The 24,261-nt window shown below is 45.5% G+C and overlaps 1 protein-coding gene across 3 annotated transcripts in view; it reads left to right on the top strand.

Moving 5' to 3' along the window:
• Plpp4 (phospholipid phosphatase 4) overlaps nt 1–6,925 on the top strand; it is a 144,016-nt gene extending 137,091 nt beyond the window's left edge. For all 3 annotated transcript variants that reach the window (XM_057779295.1, XM_057779294.1, XM_057779296.1), the window contains one exon: nt 6,384–6,925. In XM_057779295.1, coding sequence (XP_057635278.1) covers nt 6,384–6,583 — 200 coding nt within the window. In that variant the 3' untranslated portion in view covers nt 6,584–6,925. The remainder of the gene's footprint in view (nt 1–6,383) is intronic.
• Nucleotides 6,926–24,261: the final 17,336 nt, after the last annotated feature.

The raw sequence follows: 24,261 nt of genomic DNA, 5'->3' as shown, positions 1-24,261 counted from the left end.
CCGCTTGCTAGGCTCCCAGTGTCCTTGTGGGACTTCATGTTGGCCTGCTTGGCTGGCTTCCATCACTCCCTTGGCTTAACTAGATAGAGGCTTTGCATCAGAAACTGGTATTTCTGGGATGTGGCAGGTGACACAGATGCTCTGAGTTTTTCTGAGCACATTCAACTAATTTTAATGTAATAAGCCACATTTTCTGTAAGTTATTTCCTTTTCCTTTTAAAAGTAAAAAAATTTAAATTCGCATTTTGAATATTCGTTCAGTCATGCCTCCTTGTGCTTTTGGGCTCAGTAAGGCAGTACGGCCACCATGCCTCCAGCCTCCAGTGTACTAGGTATGTTGGTGTTATATAAATTCTTTTCTAGAAACTACATCACAAAAGCAGGAATCTCACTAGACAGAGAATCACTGGAAAGAATAAAAAGAACAAACAAAAATATCACACGTAATTGTTGAGTTTTCCGGAGTTGAATTTTGCCTGAGTGTCTTGGGTCATGAAGCCCAAGACATACAAAGTCCCAAGTCAAGTGAACTCAATGATGTTGAGTGTTGCCATGGTGACAGGAATGAATGTGCTTTTCCTGGAGACCTGCCAACACAAATAGGAAGCCCTTGTTCATGTTGCTATTTTATTGGAACAGGTGAACATAGCTTGGCATGTTGGTTGTGGAAGACCTAGTGAAGTCGTTTTCTGTCCTTTGACCTCAGAAGATGAGGATGAGTTTGTGCCCATTTTAAAGGCAAAGATTTATTCTCTGGTTGCTGGATTCTAAGTCACAGTTTCTGGTCCTATTGAAAACCATCTAGTGTTGGTTTCCTCCTCTGTTTCTATAAAGAAAGGCTTCATTGAGCTCTAATTTGGCACAGTAAAGGTCTCCCCTTGGAAATGCACAGTGCAGTGGGTTTTATCTGCATATTCAGAATAGTGCAGTCACCATAATTCTACTATAGCAGTCAGCATCCCCTGCTCCTAGCAACACTGATCGACTATCTGTCTCTGGGTTTGACTGTTTTAGGAGCCATGGAATGCACGGCCTTTTGTGGCTAGTGGTGTTGACAGTTTGGTGTATCTTGTAGGTGATGTTCAGTGCATCTGTTTTGCCAAACACTTGCAGAATAGAAACTGAACTCTGAGGCAGTGCACATGAGCAAGCTGATTAGGATCCTAGATGCCATCTAGTAGTAAGCAGACAGACTTGGAAATGGGGTACCAAACAGGATGGAAGGGAAGAGGCTGTGAGCTGCACGAATTTTGCCCCAGAGGGAAGCAGAACTGTGATCTATGCTGAAGGCTCATCAGAACTGTATAAGAATGTGAGAAATATTCTCCACCCAACCTGATTGGTGGCCTTATATCCTATATCCCTTATATTAGGTGATCCTACCATCAATTTCTCAGTCTGACAAGCCCTTTTCTTCCTTTCTTGGCAGCTTTATGCATTTCTTTCCTTCCTAGAAAACTGCAGGCACCTTTCTCTCCTCTGCTTCCCCTTCATAATGTCTCAGTCATACCCTCAGCCCAACCCTGTGCTCTAGGTTACCCCAGGCCAGCTCTCAGTCCCCCACACTTGTCATTCACGGTACTTAATCACTGCTGCAACTCACTGTTAAGCCATCATTACATAGTGTCTCTCTTGTCCCTTGGAGCTGTAAACTCTGGATAGCAGGGTTGCCTATGCTTCCTTTAGCCTGAGGTGTGAAGTCTAACTCCAGTGCCTAACACCTGACACACACACACACAATAAACACGTGTTGAAAGACTGACAGCAGTGCTAACTAAGGAGACAGCAGCATTTGGATGCCAGGGACATGGAGATTCATTATTTCTTAATTTGAATCTTTCAGGAACATTGCTACCATTCTTGGGGTGAAGTCAATCCCAAATGGGTTTTCTCTCAATGAAGACCCACATGCCCCTTGCCTGATATCTGTCAACAGGATATGTGTGGATTGATTAAAACAGCAGTAGCCTGCTTGAACCCTTGATGCCAAGCTCCCCCATAAAGCAACTTATTTCTTGATTACATCTTGGTAATACACACAGCCATGATAACTGTGTAAAAGTGGCTTGGCTAAGACTCCATCTTGTCCTGGTTACTTCCCACCCCTCTTAGCATTTCATTTGTTCTACCAAACGGGAAATAGATTGGTCTGGCACCACCATTTCCTTGCATGTTGCTACATCAATGAGCCCAGGAAGCATATGCCTGGAATTGTTAGGCGTGTTCAGTCAATGACCCTCCTCTTGAAATGCTGAGCCATGGAGAAGCCAGGTGGTATCATTTGCAGATTTAGCTCTTTGGTCCGTTTGATAGTCAGTGGCTCAGATGCAGGTCAGGTTTTGTGGTTTATTTTAGATGGTTATAAAAGTAACACCCTGTGGGACTGTTCACTGGGCTCGGACAAGACAATAAAATGATAGAAGAGTGCAGCTCAAAAGCCTTGAACTAGAAAAGGCTGTAATGTGTTTTATGGACCGGTATCCATAGATTACATGAAGAAGCTCTTCATTTGAACTGCTGTTTCAATCTATGAAGCTAACTGTGCCTTGAAGACCCATTCAAGAATTCATAGTATATACACTGCTTTACAGGTTCTTGGGTGATTCGTTTAAAATTCTATCAAGGGCTGGTGAGATGGCTCAGTGGGTAAACACCTGAAGTCAAGGTTGCTACTTAAGTTTTTTTCCTCTAGGACACCCATGGCGGGAGGAAAGAAACAACTCCTTCAAGTTTTCCTCTTTTATGCACACACACACACACACACATACACACACAAACACACACAATTAATCTTTTGTTAAAAGAATACTGCATTTAAAAATAAACCAAAATGCTATGGAAACATGGCCATCTTCCTGAGGTTACCGTTCTCGACTCTTGGCTTCCCGTGTGGGAAGAAAGATGAAGGAGAATCAAAAAATCCCTGTAAATTACTGGAGTAAGATGTGAGAGGAACAGGGCAAGGACAGCTGCCTTTAGGTCCTTTTGTGACATGCCCTGTGTCATCGGCTTTAATAATAGCAGCGAGAAATTGCTGTCATGGTCAATGAGGAGAATTTTGAGACCTCATCTCCATCTGAGAGAGAAGGAAGCCAAGACTCAGGGAGGTGAAGTGATTCACCTTGGCACGGGCTTGTAGCGTCTTAAACATTCTTTGTTCGGGGTGTGAGTAGATGATGGGTGTGTTACCATGTCCCAGGTGAACCTACTGGGCCCTGAGGATGGATGAGGATGGGCTACTTCCTGAAGCCCATGGTCTCCTAATTCTACCAGTATCTGTCAGCCCATCACTTCCCATCTTGATGGCTGTTCCTCAGGGCCAAGCAGACACTCGTATGTGTTCCTGGCCTTTATGTCAGGTCACTCTTACACAGGAAGACCTCTTCACGGCCATGTGCTTTCCCCATGCTCAGATATAACCATCAAGATGACAGAGGACAGGGACAAGGGACTCACTTAAGGATACACAGGACAGACATCACATCTCACCTTTGACCTCCTGTGCATTCACCTCCTTCAACAATCTTAATTCTGCTATGAGCAGCAAGATGTTGGTCAAGTGTTGAGGAGGTCAGCACCAGCAAGACAAGCAACCCTTGTCCCCATAGAGTTCTAAACCTAGTGTTAGTCATCCACAGTTGCGAAGTTCACCATCATTTACCACTGGAATTAATCACACAGGAGTCAGGAGGGGTTGCTAGCATGTGTACCTGTGCTCCATTATAGAAGGATAACAAGGTAGGTGTTGAAGCAAGAGAGGGAGCAAGAAGGATCCTTTGGAGCCCGGGATGGAAACTGTATGTATGTAACCAAGAAATAAGCAGGTACAGGCAGAAAGATTGTGAGTGAAGGGAACATGACTAGAGTACGTGACAGCCATGTGAGCAACTCTGGTTGACGCCGGGCCTTCTTGGTTTGTGGGAGCAGTGGCAGGTCCACTGAGCAGAAGCGCAGCTCCATCTATTTGCACATGAAGGATTGGATCAGCAGCTGCTGTGTCCGGACTCTAGACTCTGGCTATAGAGCAGCAGCTGGACATTGGGCTACATGCCCTTGACATCCATGCCCTATCATGGAAAGCACTCTTACCTATACTTGTTTTTTTCTATTTTACTATTGTAGATCAATAAAATTACATGTACTAAATCGCTAAATGTATTTGGGAGAGCTTTAAAGTATATGTTTGAGGAGATTGTGTTTGCCTATTAGCCTACTGTCAATTTTGACAGTCGTAGTTGTTGGTTCTATGGGGGATAGTGACATACAAAACTTTGTGCCCACTAAAAATTCTGTTAGAGCCATGGCATTTGCTCAGTAGGTAAGGTATTTTCTGATAAGCCTGGTGGCTTAGATCCTCATATCCCACGTGGTGGAAGGCGAGAACGGAACTCCTAAAAGTTGTCCTCTTACACACAGTAGCCATGGTGTGCGTGTGAACTCATGCATGTGTTTACATTTATGCACTGAATACACTTAAGATGGGAAATCTTTCAAATTATTCTGATATATCTTAATACTTATAACAAGATCAAATGACTGGTATTGCACACACAGCTACACATTGAGTGGTCATTGTCTGGAAAGATGCAAGGCTTTGACAACAACTCAGTATGGCCTCACATACTGAGGAAGCAACAGGCAAGTAGCTTGACTTTAGCTGAGGGGGCTGCACAGTGCCTGACGTCCTAAGAAGTGTGGAAACAGTTATTCCTTGTTTGACCCAGAGTGGACATAGCCTTTATCCCACAGGCCTGTTACATTGTAAAGGCTGAGACCTCAGAAAGTCACGAGGTTATCCATGAATAGACCTGTAAAGGTTTACAGGGCTCTTGGACCAGTGTAGACTACAGACTCAGGGTAACAGTGTTCCAGCCTTCCGTGTCCATGGTCAGTTTTATCTGTCCACTTGATACAGCCTAGAGTCACCTGAAAAGGGCATCTAAAATTAAAGGATTCACCAGATCAGATTGACCTGTATTCATGTATATTCAGGGACTATCTTGATCATCAATTGATGTAGAAGGGCCCAGCCCACTTTGGGTGACATAATTCCCAAGGCACGTAATTCTGGACTGTATAAGAAAGTTTGCCAAGCATAGGTCTTTGATTGAGCCCACCCATGCTCCTCCATGGTTTCTGCCTCAAGTTCCTCCCGTGGCTTCCCTTGAGGATAGACTGAAACTGGAAGCTGGATCAACCTTTTCCTCCCCTGCATTGCTCTTGGCAGTGGGATTAGCCACAGCAATGGAATTCAGTGGAAATGCTGGAGGGGGGGGAACGGAGGTGCTTCCAACTATCTGTAGGAAGTCAGTATGACCTAACAAGATAACTGGCATGTGGAGAATGACAGCTGAGCCTGGCAGTGACGATGGCGTGAGTTCCAGAAGTCTCTTACTATGGGAGGGTCCCACTGTGTTAAGATGTTTTGGCAGAAATAGTCTATAGAGACCGTTTGGGCATGCATCACGCACACTGAGGGTTGATGGGCGGGCCATGTTCATGGGGTCTCTCCTGAGCTCCTGAATGCCCTGTTTGGTAAAGGAGTCTGTCTTTGCCCACGGGTCAGTCATCCTGCTTCATCTGCCCTCCACCATCACCCCTTCCTCTCAGTGATCCCTGCAGCTCACTGGAGGGATCCAGCTCCTTTGTCCAGAGCTCTAAAGAGTGTGCCAAGTCTCAAGGACTGCTAAAGGATTTATTTCCATACGCCTCTGAGGGGTTATTTCATCCCCGAGAAACCCCTTCCTGTGAGGCACAGACCAGAACACCTGCTAGGCTCTTGTAGCTCACCAGCAAGGTTGAAAGACTCTAGCAAGACTTGCCTAGGAAAACTAAATGTCAGCCCCTGCGGGTGTTCAGATGTGAGAGAGATGTGTAGGACCTCTTCTACTCTGAAAAACCTAGAATGCCAATCTGAGCTCATGCAATGCTAGAGTGTGAGTTAAAGGGCATGGGGGGCACAGAGTCAAGTCCTTGATTTTAAAAAAGTGTGTGCATGGGGGTGGGGCAATGCATATCTAAGTCAGAGAATGACTTTGTTGAATCTGTTTTCTCTGTCTACCTTTCTGAAGGTTAGACTGGAATTTAGGGTGTCAGGCTGATCAACAATGTTTTCCATGCTGAGCCATTTCAGTAGTGTTGAGCCCTTGGTTTTTAGCATGTAAGTGCTAGAAACGATGGCAGTTCGGGAGAGACTACCGCAGTTTACACTTTGAGTGTGCATTTTTTCCTTTGCTCTTCCAGGGGTGGGGAGTGGAGGTTGGAGTGGAGAGACTGAAAGCAATCCATCATCTAGGGCAAGTGGGAAAAGAACTTTCTGGATATCTGGGCTGCTCATATGAAGGAAGAATAACCGTCTTTCCCGCTTCCTCTCTCCCGCCTAGATTCCTTTGTTGGAGGAGTGATTGGCCTCATTTTTGCCTATATTTGCTATAGACAACATTACCCTCCCCTGGCCAACACGGCGTGTCACAAACCGTATGTCAGCCTCCGAGTGCCCACTTCATTGAAGAAGGAGGAGATGCCTACAGACGACAGTGCGCCCAGCTTGCCTCTGGAGGGGATCACCGAGGGCCCCGTATGATGGGTGTCTAGGAAAGATGGACGCTGAGCCCCTGGCTCATTCTTCTACCCTGATGTCATAACACAGTGGAAAGGATTGTCTGTAATGTGATTCTCATCAGTTACTCTAAAGTCCCCTCCGCTTCCATTCTGTGGATGGTGTTCCTGCCGCTCCTCATGTCTCCCTTCAACATTTTCAGTTCGTAAGGTCGGGACACTGGGACCAGTCTCTGAGAGACCCACGCACCAGGAAGGCAGATGCAAGGGTGGGGTGGGCATGCTTGCTCATCCTGTGATTCCTTTACCTGAGGTGTTGCCATAGCACCCACTCTCCTCTGTGTTCATGTTGTATAATATAATAAAGTCTCCCACCCAGAAGACGTGGTACTCGCCATCAGTATGTCAAAAATTATTAGGCACCGAGAAGGGTTTCACAGTGAGGCCCAAAGCAGGCACTGTCTCTAGATCATTCTAAGTTTGGAAGCTAGGGACTCCCTGTGTGGGGAGGTTGCCTCATGGGTCCTGGGCGCAAGATTCTTACTAACCTTGCAGTCTGGGTTAGGGAGCCAGTTCTGAACGTAATTCTACCCTTGCAGAGTTCACGAAGGATTGAGTGAACAGGCACACTGGTGTGGACGTTGGTCCTGTGGCTTCCCTCAGGTGAAGAACTGGCATGGAGTTGTCTCTCCCCTCTGAGAGTTGCATACTACACAGCTCTGTGCTGAGGGGTCTTTGGTGGCAGCATAGTCTGGTTGCAGGCCAGGAGGAAGCATCAGCAGCCAGGACCTGGGAGGAGAAGCAGGAAAAGAGCAGGGAGCTGCCTCCTCTGTGGGGCTTGTCAGGCTGGCAAATCATTCATCTTTCTCCGGCTGAGTACAGCTCCTGGCCAATTTGTTCTTTTCAAAGCTGAGAGCGTTCCCTCACTTCCCTCTAGATTTCCAGACGGCTGGGACTGGATGCTATGCAAGGTGATGCATCTTTGATGTCTAAAGAATGTTATACAGTGGCAGTTAATGTAACGGCTTGCACATTCAGAGGCTCTTATGGCTGTCTAAAGCACCAGCTGAGGGGCTCTGGCATGAGCAGTCTGGGTGGAGCCATCACCATAGCATTGCTGTTACAAGCTTCACATGGAGCTCAAGCACCACCTGTTCCCCGACCCCCAGTGTGGTCCTCACCAGCTGCGGCCCTCACCAGCTGTGGTTCTCTCCAGCTGTGGTCCTCTCCAGCTGTGGTTCTCTCCAGCTGTGGTCCTCTCCAGCTGTGGTTCTCTCCAGCTGTGGTCCTCTCCAGCTGTGGTCCTCACCAGCTGTGGTTCTCTCCAGCTGTGGTTCTCTCCAGCTGAGGTTCTCATGAGCTATGGTTCTCTCCAGCTGTGGTTCTCTCTATCTGTGGCCCTCACTAGCTGTGGTCCTCTCCAGGTATGATTTTGGCACAGAGCCATATGATTGCCCAAGGGTGGGTTGAGGCAGGGAAAGGCCTGAATGAATGAACGTCCAACCCAGTTCAAAGCTTAGGTTGCAAAAAAAAAATTACAGCAGCTACATTCACAAGCACCCTGGAAAGAGAACGTGAGGATCAGTGAGGTACCACGGTGGGTAAAGTGTCTTATGGTGCTTGCTGTCTAGCTGGCAATCTGAGTCCAATCCCCAGGGTTTATTTGGTTGAAGGAGAAAGCCAACTCCCATAAGCTGCCCTCTGCTTTCCACTCATGCTCCATGGAATTCACACACACACACACACACACACACACACACAAACATGCATGCATAAATGAATAATATATTTTAAAAGGAAAATGAATGTAGGACACTTGACAATGAAGTCATGTTAGTTCATAAAACACAATTTTAAAACCAGAGGTAAAATTCACATGAAACTTAAAAATTAATATCTGGATTGAAATGAAAAATTCTAGCATTTTAAAAACCAAACATGAGAGTAAAAATGCAAGAAAAAGTGCATTTTTTAAAAAAATGGAGCTTTGAGTTCTTTTACTCTGGCTTTAATCTGGTTCTGCAATATCAGTCCGAAAGAAGAGACAGAGTTATTCTTTAGTGGATGGCTACTTAGAATTCTGGACCATGAGGTAGCCATTTATATAAATACTTAACATTTAAAGATAAATGGCCAGAAGGCTCTATAAAGCAACAACAGAATATTGTTAATGCTGATAATTAAACTGAAAGCCTTAAAATAGGCCATGTAAAAGCTTTGATTAGAATGTAATTAAGATTGCAAAGGACGTAATAGCATGAAGCATGCAGCCAGATCCTTAGGAGCGGTAATTAACAGCCTAAGCCAGCTCACAAAAGGCAGCCATTTTTTGTAGATCCATATGTTTAATTTCACAGTCTATTAATGTGAAGTGTCTGTAGCATCCATGATGCACAAATAAGGTGGCGGCGGAGAGGGACACTTGTGCCTCAGGCCCTGGTCTGCTCTGAATCTGAGAAGCGACTAGCTAGCTCAGTCTCTCACAGGCAGGGAGGTTCAGGTTGTGAGTCAGGGCTCACCCAGAAGCTGTGACCCATCAGACTAACAGGAATGGTGTGAGCTTTGGAAGCTTCAAAGCACAACCCTTCCTCCAGTGGCACACCCCCTCCAACAAGGCCACACCTCCTAATCCTTCCCAAATAGTTCCACTGACTAGGGACTAAGCATTCCCACATAGGAACCTATTGAGGCCATTCTTGTTCAAACCAGCACAGCTCCCTACCGGGGGTTATTTCCAGGGTGACTCTGAAGCTGACGGCATAGACTTCACAGGACCCCTGTGCCTGGCATCTGTCAGAATAGGGACAGAAAGTGGAAGATTTACAGTCCACAGTCATGACCTCAGTCTCTTCTCTGCCTCTTTAGTTGTCCTGTCCTCGAAGCTGATGTATGACTTTTTTAATTACTAATTTTTGAGAATTTCATGTGTGAGTACTATACTTAATCATTTTCCCCTCTTCCTTCTGTTTTCCCCCTTCTATCCTCCCATTCGATTTCCCAGATTCCTGACCTTCTCTTCCATAATTATCAATGGTTTACACACACACACACACACACACACACGCACACACACACAGTAGCAGCAAACTGGCCTACAAACCCAGGGACATTTTCCAGAAGACCTAAGTAAAGGAGAGAGAGACCATCTAGGATTTGAGCAACACTGGAGTGTAACGAGGGAGGGAGCTCTGTGATCGGGTCAGATTTATTAACAGGTGCACATCGATAGAGCACACTCACAATACCGAACAGGGTGGCAACCCCGCTACTGAGCTGTTGCTCCTCTACCAGGACGGTCCAAGGCAGGTCACCAAGCCGTGGCCTCAGCAAGCCCTCCTCAGTCTAAGTGAGTGCATGACACCTCCTACCCTGCCACTGCCCCCTTGGTTTTATTGGGTCACTTATCTCCAGAGAAGACCATGCCCATTGAGCCAAACTGTCCCATACAATGATCATCTGAACGAATTCCCATAGCTATAATTTTGCTACTGTTGTAGACTGTAATGTGGAAGGGTCCTTCTACCACAAAGGGTTGCGACCCACAGGTTGAGAACTTCAGTTCTGAGGGGTCTAAATAGTGTGGCAACTGCTTTAACTCAAAATTAGCCTGACAGACAGAACATGAAATTCAAGATTCGACATTTCTGCTTTCTTCCCACTTCCACCTTTCCTCCTTCACTTGGTCTTTGCCTCTGATACCCTGTATATTACTTGTGTGTCTGTTGACTTCAGTGTTCATTTATCTCTTTCTGAGAGTGCCATTTCCCTCTCTCAGTGTCTCTGTGGGTGTGTCTCTGTCTTCCTGCTGTGTCACGCTGCTAGGTGGTTGAATTTGACAGGCTGCTCTGGAATTCCATAAGCCTTCCTGACACTGAACACCCAGATCTTTTGTGGAACAAAGAGCTCTGGGGAGAGAGAAAGGTCCCTTGAAGTAGGTGGATGCAATCTTATTGTCCAGGGATGGAAGGAAGGAATCTCTCAATGTTGTCTTTGCAGTGAGAAAGGCCTCTGAAACCCTGTAACTGTTTTTACACTCAAGGCTTTTGTTCCTTGGGTTGCTCAAAGACAGGAAAATAATCCTGAGCACTCGTTAGTGCGTCCACAGAGAGCAGAATTTGCTGGAATTTAGGACTGGTTTCCTTTGCTGCTGAAGGGGGATCAAAGTTCTGTTACAGGGGGAAGGTTTGTTGTCTCCTTTTCTAGGCCTCTCCCACCCCAGGTCCACAGTTGCTTAGCCCTAGTTGGGTGGGTGTGTGGCCAGCAGGTGTGCTGAGATCACGGAAGGGATGAAGCTGAGTGTCTTCATTCCCTTTTCCATGGCTGTGGTAAAATACCCCCATAAGCACAACTTAAGAGAGAAAGGGTTTATTTGGCTCCCAATTCCAGATTCCATCATTGCAAGGGGAACTCAAAGCAGCCGAGATGTGAAGCAACTAGACACATCACATCCATAATCAAGAGCAGAGATGGCTGAATTAACGCATGTGCACCGGGGCTCAGCTCCCTGTATCCACTCTTACAATTAGCATTCTCAGCTAGGTAAGGGTGCCACCCACAGTGGGTGCATCTTCCCACCTCATTTAACAAAGTCATGATAATTCCTTACACAGGCCGACAATATCTAAGACATCTAAACAATTTCTCATTGAGATCCTCTTCCTATCTTCCTTAGGTGATTCAGTCTCCTGCAGTGATCAAGCCTTTGCTGCCTTTCCCTGTCTGTATCCCCTCAGGGTCCTTACCTCGTCTGGGCATCCAGCCTAGTAGAAAGTGACTCCTCTCCTCGGTGGCTCTAGGCCCGGGTCTCACAGTCCCCTTGTTCACTGGAAGTGGACCCTGACGTCCTATTTAGGGTGCACGCATCCCAGTTCCAGTGACCTTTGGTGGGATGAGAGACTAGGAACAGAAGCCCCTCTGGACCATGGGGTGGGTCATGGTGAAGGAGATCTCACTGGGGCCTCCAGAAATGTTTCAGGATTCTCTCCGGAATAAACACTCCCACAGAACTGAGAGTGGAAGAGAGATGTTACTGGGGAACTAGAGCCTTTGGTGACATCTCTTCCACCCTCGTTGGTGTCAGAGTACTTACTCCAGGGAGATTGCACAGCATAGCCAGGCATTTCCGAAGTAACAGCCAGGCCTGGTATTTTCCATTTCAAACCAATCACCAGATCCCTTTCTTTGATCTGTGAATGTTGTTCCTACTCTTTCCCTTGAGATCACCATATCGTGAGGTCTTCCCCCGTGAGAACTGCTTAGAAGAACTACCTAAGTCCATCAGACTAGCTCAGGCTCAGGTGGAGGACACAGCCTTGCTATGGTCTCTTTGGTGAATTCGCTTTTTAGGAAGCTTCCGTTTACTGCTGGTGACTTTCAGAATGGCTCTCCTAGTTGCTCAGCACTAAGTACCCTGAGAGAAGCATCCCCAGAATCAATGAATTTGGAAATGATGACCCTTCAAATAAAACCTGCAACTTGAAATGTCTTCAACTCTTCAAGTTTATACCGGACACCAGAACAGTGGCTTCACTGTTAATAGTCTGTGAAGAAAACACAAAAAACTTAGGAGCGATCAAAACTACAGAAGACAGGGCTGAGAGGTGGGTCAGCGGTAAGAGTGGCCACTGCTCTTGCAGAGTTCACGCCCCAACCCCCATATTCAATGGCCCATACCTTCCTGTGATTCGAGATCCAGGGCATCCCATGACCTCTTCTGGAGTGTGTGAGGACCCGTACTCACATGTATGCAAGGCGTATGTGTACATATACAGAGTCATTTGTGCTCGCACAATTTGAAATTCGTCAGTACACACACAATTTTAAAATAAATAAAAATTGTAACTAGTCACAATGGGTGATTAAGTATTATGGGCCCTCAAGACACATGACTGACCATAAGAACAAACTCGTTTCTGTTTGTCCTTGATAATCCTGTGCTTTCTCCACAACGGCCATCGTGACAATGACAACTACCAGGAACAGAGCCCTGATGTCTCAGGGAGCCCATGGACTTTGAGGATTCATTCAGAAAGCAGACAAAGCCACCGCTTAGAGCTATCTTCCCAAGTTCTCAGCCACCCACAGACTCTCTGCTCCCTCAACTGTTTACTCTCAAGTGAATACGGTCCTGTTTGCTATCTGGAGCTTTTTTACCTTGATAAAATTCAACTTTTCTTGGGGAAATTAATCATTTTTCCTACTGTAGACATGACCTCACCTTAACCTCAGAGGTCAGAATGTGACCTAGCCAGGCCAATCATTTGGGAGAACACATCCCTTTGACCTCAAAGATGGGATAGGAATGACCATGAGGCCTGCAGGGAACCAATCCGAGCTGCTATGACTCAGTTCCAGAGGCCAGAATGAGAACCTTGAAAAGCTGCAGCCCTTTTTGGCCAGGAAAAAAGATCTATAAACTGTGGGTGAAGCCTGCAAGAGCAGTCAGAGCTCAAATACTGGGGGAAGGAACAGATGGCCTCGTTTGGTTTCTGGCCCCAGCTGTGCCAAAGGCCGGCTATGACCTTGGCTTCTCAGCTGTTTGAACTGATGCAATTCTGTTTTCTTTGGTCAAATTTAGTTAGATCTTTCATCCCATGGGGCTGAGCAGAGCAGGCACTTCTTTTAGCTTTGGGTCCACGAGGCAGAAGTGTATTCATATCCTCCCTGCTCACTGCTTTCCTCTTTGTGGGGCAGGGATCGGGATGGAGGGTGGGATGGGGAGGCTCTCAGAACCTGCCCCGACTGTTCACTCCACCAGCCGCTCGCCTCCCGGGTTTTTTGTCCTCCGTGACCACCTTCAGCCCTGAAGCTAACAGTGGCACTCAGTGTATCCAGCTCGTTTTAGAACCTGTAAAGTGAGACTTCATGGCATTCAGCTCTCTCCCTCGTTAGCACACTGCTTTTCAGTCTGGGTGATGCAGGCTGAATGCTAAATGCGGCTGTGTGCTGGTTTGCATTCTGGAGCTTGCCCTCATCAGCGAGAGAGTCTGTGCTCACACAGCTGGGCTGCACCGGCGATTTCTTGGTACCCTCTCATTGATGGCCATTATGTCATTTTGGAAAGTATAGGGACATGGGAGTCCAATTTCCCCAAGTATCTGTTATATAACTGAATAAATAAATAAATAACCGTCCGTTTAAACCCACTCTTCCTCTGATGGAATCTGAGGGGGGAAATGTGAAGAAATAAAGAGGCCAGTTAATACACTGCCAACAGCATGAGCAATGGTGACATCCTTTAAATCCCATTTGTAAACTATTTTCCAACAAGTCAGGAAGACTTTTAGCAGCTGTCTCCTGTGCTGGGTACCTTTTGTCAACTGGACACATACTAGAGTCACCTGGGAGGAGGGAACCTCAGCTGAAGAAATGCCCAGGTCAGATGGTCCTGTGGCCAAGTCTATGGGGGCATTTTCTTAATTGCTAGTTGATATGCAAAGGCCAAGCCCACCTTAGGCAGGTGGGTCTGGTCTATCTATGTAAGACAGGTAGGTGAGCAAACCAAGGAATGCCAGAAAGCAGCATCTCTCCATGGTTTGTGCTTCAAACTTGTGCCTTGGTTTCCCTCAGTGATGGACATATAACAAGCTAAAATGAACACTCCCTCCCAAGGTTGCTTTTGGTCGTAGTACTTATTGCGGCAACAAAAGTAGACCTCTCTTGAGTGACGTGTCCACCTTTGGGCAGACGGGAAGACGCTTGTTCTTGAATGCCAACATCCGATGATGAAGAGAGAATAAATCCAACTTATCAGGCAGAAGTCTCTGGACTTTGTGTGCCTTCAGAGGTGGCATCTGACCATTACACAATGTTGTGGGGGCCTGGAACATTGGCCAGAAAGTGTCATGACAAGGGAGTGCTTCTCCTATCAGCTGATACTTTAAATGGACATGTTTGCATTCTGCATGCAATCAAGTAACTGTCTTGAGTCTTGACTTCGTTTTGTGCACAGAAAAATAGCTGTGCTGTGAAATGGAAAGCTGAGGTGTGGCCGCAGTTGATGCTGACATCTGGGCACACACACACACACACACACAAAGATGCGACAGCACACTCTTCACCCAGCTCTTTAGGTGAGTAGGACCTGAAATTCTATTTCATGAAGCAAAAATAAACCCTTGCTAAGAGCAGATTGCTTCTAAGATCTTCCAAAGAGCCTCAGGCGCTCATAGAGGCACACACTAGTGTTCCCGAACAATATTTCCACACTGCTTATGTTTTGAGTGGAAGGACGGTGGTGCAGAAGGAAGGAAATGGAAGTTTTGGAATGGTGCAGGAGAATTGTCTGTATTCTGTCAATCATATTTTAAATAAATGCTCATTGGCCAGGCAGGAAGTATAGGTGGGTCAACCAGATAGGAAGTAGAGGTGGGGCAATGAGAACAGGAGAATGCTGGGAAGGAGGAAGCCCATTCTTCCCAGACTCCTGCCCAGACCACCAAAGAAGCAAGATGTGAGCTGTCCCGCTGAGAAAGATACAGAGCCATGTGGCTAACATAGATCAGAATAATGGGTTAATATAAGTGATAAGAGCTAATAAGAAGCCTGAGCTAATGAGTCAATCAGTTTATAACCTAATGTAGAGTCTCTGTGTGATTCTTTTGGGGGCCTGCCAGCTGTGGGACCTGGTGGGGACACAGAAACCCCCAAAGCAGGTCCTTAATGTTACAGAATGGTGCCCAACCTAATGTTACATTGGAAGAAGGAGGAAACAAAGGAAGGAGGGAGAGAAGAAAACAAAGCAAATGGAATGGAGGGGAAGGAAGTGAAGGAGGGAAGAAAGAAGGAAAAAGCAAAAAAAACGGGGGGGGGTGAGCAAAAAAAACTAGATGATCAGAATTTTGTGTCAATGCTGCAGTCTAGTGGGGAATGGCCCGGCTTGGAGCATGCTTGCAGGGACTGGATCAGGGTAGGGTATGTGTAATGCCACTGTGTAGAAACCCCAGCTGATTTGTTTCTTACACTGTGAAAGAAAGAAAGACCCACAAAGTAGTAAAGAGAGCTTTCAGTTCCTTTTACAGCTTTCTTCTTAGAAAACTTGGCTTCCCAGTGAGGTGGAGAGTTCCTCCCTGGATCCACACTGGCAGAGCTCAAACACACAATTGCCATGTTGACAGAAAAAGTCAGGGAACGGTAAGCTTGCTGAAGAACTGGATTCTGTGCTTCACATTGACTCCAGGATATAGAACAGCAGCCTTAGTGGCTGGCCTGGGTGGCTTAAGCCACTCGGAAACAAATGCTTCTCAGACTTAGGCAGAGTTCAGAGGAGACAGAAACAGTGGCAGCCACAGCTAAGCATATGCCAGGATAATGCCCTTGCTCTCAGGAGGGGGCCCTCGTTTTCCTTCACAAACGCCACAGGGAACAAGAGTGAACAGAATTTAACTGCTGGCTTCCCCCGCATCATAGAGCAAACAACTCCCTTCTAATTAGCTCCTGCATGCAGCCCTGAGCTGCTGGCTCTGGATAGCAAACACTCCAAGATGGCAGCAAAGTTACAGCTCTCAGATCCTACAGGGTTATTGTGGGCCAGAGCACTGCCACCCACATGGTGACGTGAGAAAGAGGTCTGAAGCGGACAACTAAACTCTGGACACACAGCGTCTGTGGCATAGGATCCTTAAACTTGGTGCCAGCAAAGTCAGAGAGTGGTCCAGACTCCTTGCCACTTTGACAGTGTTACACATCATGAGCAATGTGTACGTGTGTGTTGGGGGTAGATTGTATATGTGTGTGTGCCTGCATGTGTGTGGGTTGTGTCTTTGTATGTATGTTTGTATGTGGATTTGCATGTGTTTGTAGGGGTTTTGTGTTTGTGGAGGGGTTACACATATGTGCATTGGGGGACTTTGTGTGTATGTATTTATGTCGTGTGTGTATGTATTTGTGTGGTGTATGTGCATGTGTGTGTGTGCACGCACGCGTGTGCAAACACGCACATGTTTAAAATGAAAACTCACGTTTGAATTGGACATTTTAACATAAAAGTTGCACTGCCTATGTCCTCAGTTTACCACTTAGGGGTTCTATTTGAGACCCAAACCCTCTGCCTTCCTCGTTGCCCTCCTGGACGCCCTCCTGGTTGTCCTTCTAGTCCATTCTCCAGCCACATGACCACTGCCTTCTGCAGACTCTGCTGGGCTGTTTGTTGTGAATAAAAGTCCTAGCTATTGAGTGGATGTTGGGACACTTTAGTGTGCTCACTAAAGAAAGGGACACCGTTTGTCACAATCCCCTGCGGATCTTAGCGAGCCAAAGCACCATTGAAATGAAGCTCACGGTGTCCCCACTTGCCTTCTGGGAGTCTGCCAGTGTTGACCATGAAGCTTTTTTTTTTCTTTGTAATCACTGTAGCCAAATGGGGGAGTGAAGCTTTGGGACACAGACAAAATCTACAGGGGTTAAAGAGGAGGTGTTAGCTCAAATTCTGCTTAGTCTTAAAAATAAAAACCCAGAGTCGAATGTCGGGGTAAATGCTGAAAGATCAGAGAAGCAAAGGAGCAAGGCACAGGCACCTCTTACTTCACCAACTTCTCAGCTCCCGTCTCTGCCCTGTCTTATCACTTCCTTCCTCCACCCAACCATATCATTTCCTGTTCCCTCCTCCCAGGTGCCTGGGATTAAAGGCCTCTATGGTTAACTATTGGCTGGTTTCTCACTCTGATCCCCAGACAAGCTTTATCTGTTAGAGCACAAACAAAATATCACCACAGAGATGGTCGAATGAACTCTCTGGAAGGAATCCAACTGGCATGTTTTATTTTCATGTGCCATGATGAGCTTACCTCATCTCATCCAGGCAAGCCCAGGTTCTTAGCTCTTTCAAGGCAGCGGCTGTCAACAGACATCCAAGGAGCTCTGGTAAATGTTTAGTTAATTAGATGTCAAGAACATCAGCTGGAAATAAACAGAGTAACTTCATAGCGAGACAGGCTGACAGAGCTAACATCAACTGCTAATTAAAACGAGGATTGAATAAGGAACAAAAATAAACCCCGGATTACGAACTTCTGCCTCTATTCCCATCCTCCTTTCCCTCTGGTTATAAGGCATTGATTTCTACATCTCGGCTTAATACTTATTTCAGATTATATCCTAGGCCTTGTAAAACTGAGCATCTATATGTTGACACCGTCTTTAAAGAGAATTGGACTTGGGCTGGTAGTTAAGTCATTGGAAGATCAAGCTCATTCTTGTAGGCATGTTCTTAAACTGTATTCAGGGGTCCTAATGTAACCTTTATTTTAGGCTTTAGAATATTATGACCTTCAGTAAGCCTTTTTTACATGCCCCAGGTGATTAACACAGTCTCTCCCCTCTGACTGGTTCTAAGTGAACATCCACCAGCCATGGGTAAGTTCTGAGGACTGCACACCTCCCAGCCCTTAGGTAGCAGTTCTTGCCCAGTCCTAGGGTTTCATTCTAAAAATACACAGCTTAGGATTGAGTCTGAAACTCAAAGAGACATCAAGGTAGCATCCTGGAGCATTTTCTTTGCATAGCTCTTCCCTCTCTAGCTTGCTTAATATTAATTACAGAATGTTCGGCCTATAGTTCAGGTTTATTACTGACTAGCTCTTACATTTAAATTTATTTTTATTCAATTTTTCTTCATCTATGTATTGTCACATTGTTATGACTTTTACCAGTCTGCTGGCATCTTGTTTCTTTTTTAAATTTTTTTATTTATTTTTATTTATTATTTATTAGTTTATTATGTATTCAGTGTTCTGCCTGCATGTATCCCCGCAGGCCAGAAGAGGGCACCAGATCAGATGGTTGTGAGCCACCATGTAGTTGCTGGGAATTGAACTCAGGGCCTCTGGAAGAGCAGGCGGTGCACTTAACTGCTGAGCCATCTCTCCAGTCCTAGCATCTTGTTTCTTGGGTGGCTGGCTCACATCTCTCTCGACTCTGCCCTTCTTTCTCCTTGTATTCAGTTTGGCTTTCCTGCCTAGCTATATTCTGATTTGCTATAGGCCAAAGCAGTTTTACTTATCAACCAATGAGAGCAACATATATTCACAGCATACAGAAGTACAGAAGGGCTATCCATCCCACAGCAAACCACAGCTTGTCTCCTCCCCTTGTCAAGACCACTGTTTGCTAGGGACACAAGAGTGAGGGGTGCTTCTAGGAAGAAAAATAGATTGTTAACTTTGATTTCCAAGTTCCTTAGATTAATAAGTGGTTTGAGCATTGGTGAGGTACACCTTTGGGATGGAGATAGGAAGGGGGAAAGGAAAAGCCATCAAAGAACATGGGTGTTCCATTTGTTTTCTCTCTGATCCACAGGAGATATGAGCTAGCAACTTCCTGCCATCACAGACCAGACCTGGTTCCCTGCCCAGAATGCCTTTCTCACCCTGATAGATTCTTGTATCCGCTGAACTGTGAACCAAAGCAAGCTTCTCTTCCTTTAAATGACTTCTGTCAGACCTTGTCTCTAAGTAATTCAAACAGTGCTCTTGTCATGCGACAGGCCTTGTTATTTCTTCTTTCAAGAGTGATGGTCATGTATCTCCTGTTTTCAGTGTAAAACTGCAGTTTGTCATGGGCAAATATATCTGACACTGGCTACTTGGTTGTGGATAGAAATGGAAGTTCTTAGTGCTTTCATTTATTGGTGTGTGTGTGTGTGTGTGTGTGTGTGTGTGAGAGAGAGAGAGAGAGAGAGAGAGAGAGAGAGAGAGAGAGAGGGAGGGAGGGAGGGAGGGAGACACAAAGAGAGAGAGCCATATTGTTGTTGCTGCCAGCATGTTACCAAGAAAAGTAATTAAATGGAAAACAGGACCTGGATATGGGAGTGGAGCAGAGAATACAGCTGGAGACTAAGAAACAAACCACCATGAGGAAGAACAGTAGAGACCCAAAGGCTGGATATGTCCTCCTCTTCCCCATCTGGAACCCTACCAAACATCAAGGCAGATCCATCTAGTCCTCAGTACTGATGGGTTACATAAATGCTATACTTTTATTTTGGTTTTTAATGAAAGAAGATTTTATTTGGTCTCACGATTCAAGATGATCTATTTCATCAAAGCTGAGAAGAGAAGGGGTCACATGGCATCTACAAATTGATTTGTATGAGTGTGTGTTCTGTGTGCTTGTGCGTGTGTGCATGTGTGTCCATGTATATTCTGGAGTGTGTGTATGAGAGTGTACATATGTGTGAAGGCCAGAGATAAACCTTGTTCCTCCGGACACTGGCCACTGTGGGTTTTTCAACAGGTCCTCTTACTTTGAACTGGAATTTGTTAATCTGGCTAGCTCTGTAGTGGCATTACAATTGTATTTTAATTAATAAAGCTTGCCTGGGGATTGGGAGAGTAAAACAGCCCCACTGGTCAGCCTTAGAGACCAGGCAGTGGTAACACACACCTTTAATCCCAGTAGCCACACTAGCTGCCGTAAAAACCGGGTGGTGGGCATACCTTTGACCCTAGAACTAGAGAGGATTATGAAATCGGAGGAAACAGCTCTCAGTACAGTCTCACTTTAAGATATCTTGGAAGCAGGATCGGCATTTTGGACTGAAGTTGAGGTAAGTGTCAGGGGCTGGCTGCTTTGCTTTTTGGACCTTCAGGTTGAACCCCAATTTCTCTCTCTGAGTTTTTATTAATAGCACTTCATTTTGGGGCACAAATTTACAAAAAAAAAATGTCCAAGGTTTTTTAGCCACCGGCTCTGTCAGAGCTGGAGCTAGCCACCTGGGTTCAGGAGAAAAACTAGCACTCCCAGCTCCCATCAGCCCAGTTTAGCTTCCATGTAAAGATGGAAAATACACAGAGAATCTGGATACTGTATGTTGTTGTGTTGTATTTGAATTGTTTGACTGCTCAGGAAGGCACAACAACTGCTAAAAAAACATTTGAGTATAAATGCTGCTAGATTAATCCAACCTATATATTTGAAAATGCCTTAACTTCAAAATTTAAGTCAAAAGATACATTACTTTGGAGAAGAGATTTTGCTTTTTTTTTCCACAGGAAATGAGAGGCTGTCTATTCATTCTGGGTTAAGAAAAATCAGATTTGATTGAGGAAGACTCCCTGAAACATTTCTGGTAGGAGCTAATGGTCCAGATGATCCAATGTTTCAGAGGACCTCTGTTTTCATTTCCTCTGAGTTCTACATCCAGAACAGCCTCAAGACTGCTGTTCTGATAATTCAGCCTCAAAGAATACTCCAGTCAGGACTTGACCATATTCTGAAATTTTCTTTCGGTCCCCATAAGATTATCAGCGCCCCCAATCAGTAGGAAGTAGCCTAGAAAACTACCCCCACATTGCCCAAAAATTGATTATGGACATTTGTCTTTGTTTAGAGTATTGGTTACAAGTTGTTATGAATAATGGTTGGAAAAAAAGCTAAACAATGGAGATTAGATTCAGAGTTCTTGTTTTGAAAAGAAAAAAAGGAAAAGTGCTGTGATATAATGCACTTGTACCCTGTAAAGATTTGTCACCTGTATTGGTTTAATAAAATGCTGATTGGTCAGTAAGCCAAGCAGGAAGTATAGGCAGGGTGATCAGACCAAGAGAAATCTGGGAAGAGAAAAGGCTTAGTCTGTAGTCACCACCCAGACACAGAGGAAACAAGATGAAAATGCTGCACTGAGTAAGGTGTCAAGCCATGTGGCTAAACATAGACAAGAATAATGGGTTAACTTAAGTAGTAAGAGCTAGTTAATAATAAGCCCGAACTAACAGTCCAGCCAGTTTATAATTAATGTAAGCCTCTGTGTGTTTCTTTAGAACTGAATGACTGTGGAACCAGGCAGAGCAGAAACTTCTATCTATATAACTCTGCAAGCTTCCACGGCAAGCCCTTAACTGGCTGAGCCATCCTTCGCCCCAGCTATTAACCTTCATTTAACAAACCAGCTGGCCTGACTATATTTTTCCCTGGGCTCTTAGCCTGAACACTTGAATAATGGTGCTTCCATACAACAAGAAAGGCCAGTTGTAGTGATTGGCAGAGGTTGGGAAATGTGAGCCAAATTGTATGGTAGGTAATTGTCTGTAGCCAGTGGCTGCCCTCAATCCCAACTCTATAGCTTTCCCAGTCTGTCTTGTCTCCCCAACTTCCTGGCCATAAAACCCCTTCTGTCCTCCCTGTCCATCCACCCAGCAGACAGGATTCTGCTCTGGCTTCTGTAGGTTTATTGGTCACGGTATCAGGCTTCTTTTTGGATGCATGGCATCTGGCCAGCATGTGTTTTGCTCCTCAAGCTGCTTCTTAATCAAGCATGTGGGTCACTGGAGTGTCAATGTGTGTCCTGCCCAACCTGCCGGAGGAACCTGAAAGCTCTCCAGTGTAGGACAAAAAGTTTGCTCAAAGGACGAAAACAAGCCTCGGGGAACGCCACAGAGGGACCAGAGCACTGCATACTAGCTGCAGTCAAATGGAATCAAGTGACGAGTAGTAATAATTTTTTAGATCTGTAAATGCTCAAATTTGGTCTTTTTAAAGAAGATAAAATTCTGGTTCCTTAGCTGTGTTAGACCCTAAATTAACCTATAAGCCTCACCTGCCCAAAGACAGGCAACTTCCTGGCATTCTGGGAGTTGTAGTTCCTGAGAATAACACCAAAGCCTCACGGGAAAGTGAGGTAGTCAATGAGTTTTGTCCATAAAAGCCCCAACATCATGTGTCTTGGGGCCACTGAGCTTGTAAGTTTCCAGAGAGTAGTCCCAACCAAATTTCATCTTGGTTGTTATATAAAGTTTTAGTAAAAGCTTGCTTTAATACAGTCAAAATGGTTCAGCAGTTAAGAGCACTTGCTGCTCTTGCAGAAGACCTAGGTTCTGTTTTCTAGTACCTATATGGTGGCTCACAGCTGTCAATAACTCAAGATCCAGGGATCCAATCCCTTCTTCTGGCAGGTACATTCATACATACATGCAGGCAAAACACTTGTGTACATGTATAAAAATAACTCAAAAGAGTTCCGGCTCCATTTCTGGACTGGTATCGCAGTCCTCAAATCTAGCAGAAGCTGCATATAACCTCAGCATGTGAGGCCTGCTGAAGCTTTCATTGGGCAGAGTGAAACAATCTAGGTGGATGGGCAATGTTAGATTCCAACCCCGCTCCCAAGCCTCCCAAATGGCAGCGCCACTGACTGTGTCTAGAATGACAGTCTGGGCTCAGCTCAGGCTGGACTCTAACAGGATAAACCGAAAAACTGAGAAACACCCAGCATTCCTCAGAAACTTGTGAAACTTGTGAGCCTGGTTTCTGTCTACCAGGAAACCCTCTACCTCCAGCAAATGGGCATCTAGTTCCCTATTAGCACATATCTGTAACACATCTAGTTAACTATTGGCACATACCTGTTATACATCTGCATCTAATTCTCTATTATCTCTATTAGCACATACCTGTAATACATCTAGTTCCCTATTAGCATATATACCTGTAACATATATCCAAGTCCCCCCAGGCTGTTCTGGCTGTCACATCTTCCTCCCTGAAGCCACCCTGCCCCCTTCTTTATGACTAGCAAGGCTTTCCCACCTTCTTGCTATTCTCTCTGCCTCCCAGGAGGTAGCCAAGGCAGCTCTGAACTCCCCCCAAGTGCTCCTGACTATTCTCTCCCCACCCAAGTGTTAACTACACAGCAGTTATTTATTCCCCATAAATCTCTCCTCTCTGCCATGGGGTGATCTGAGACTCAGCTGGTATGGTCTATAGATTCACCTTCCCCAAGCCTGAGACCACAGAAGGAAGAGAAAAGAGCTGAGAGCTCGGCTTTATGTTTTGCATTCCGTCAGAAAGAAGGCTGGCTGTGATGGAATTTGCAAGCAATTAATTTGGGTTTAGTAACTCTGACTTTCCAAATCCAGATTTAATAAGTCCCATGGGGACCCTCAGGTGCTGTGTTGACGCACTTGGCTCTTTAGCTGAAGATGGATTGAATGCAGCTAGCAAAATGTCTGGACCTGTCGTTGTGAAGGAGAAGTAAATTAATATTAACTGCCTATGAAGAACCCATGCCAGCTCTGACTCCCGGCCCAGCCTTTTCTCTCCAAGAAGCTAGTTAGAATACAGGATTCCCCACCTCCCTCTTGCCACAGATCACTGCTAACAGCAATGCAGTTGTAAACCAGCCACTGTTCACCTAAGAAATTGTTCCTTTTGATGGTGAGGTGGGCTGAGGCACAGGAAGAAAAAGGCGACTTCACCTCAGAGTCTGGTTGCAGCCTCTCACCAGCTAGGACTCAACACTACTTTTATATAAAGATTTTTCTTTTTCAAATGAGAAGGTTAAAATAATAGCGAACCCTGCCTGAAGCCTGAACCATTGTAACCTAGCCCTTTCCCTGTTACTTCCTAAAGCTTACAAGCAAGACTCTTTTTTTTTTTTTTTTCTCCGAGACAGGGTTTCTCTGTAGCTTTGGTGCCTGTCCCAGAACTAGCTCTTGTAGACCAGGCTGGCCTCTGCCTCCCAGAGATCCACCTGCCTCTGCCTCCCGAGTGCTGGGATTAAAGGTGTGCGCCACCCAAGCAAGACTCTTTAACTTGGTGTATAGTGAAAACTCTTAGCACCCCTAACAGCTCTCTGATGAGCTAGGTTTATCTTATCAACTTTAATCCTGTCCTCTTTGCCTCAGGAGCCACTCTGTGATTTCCCTTATATTCCTTAGCAATTTTAAAAACAACTTCTGAACCCACCAATATCCCTTACAGACAGGGAAG

Source organism: Chionomys nivalis, chromosome 8, assembly GCF_950005125.1.
Source record: "Chionomys nivalis chromosome 8, mChiNiv1.1, whole genome shotgun sequence".
Classification (NCBI taxonomy): Eukaryota; Metazoa; Chordata; class Mammalia; order Rodentia; family Cricetidae; genus Chionomys; species Chionomys nivalis.
Note: the sequence above shows the minus strand (reverse complement) of the source record. Positions and strands in the feature narration are given on the sequence as shown.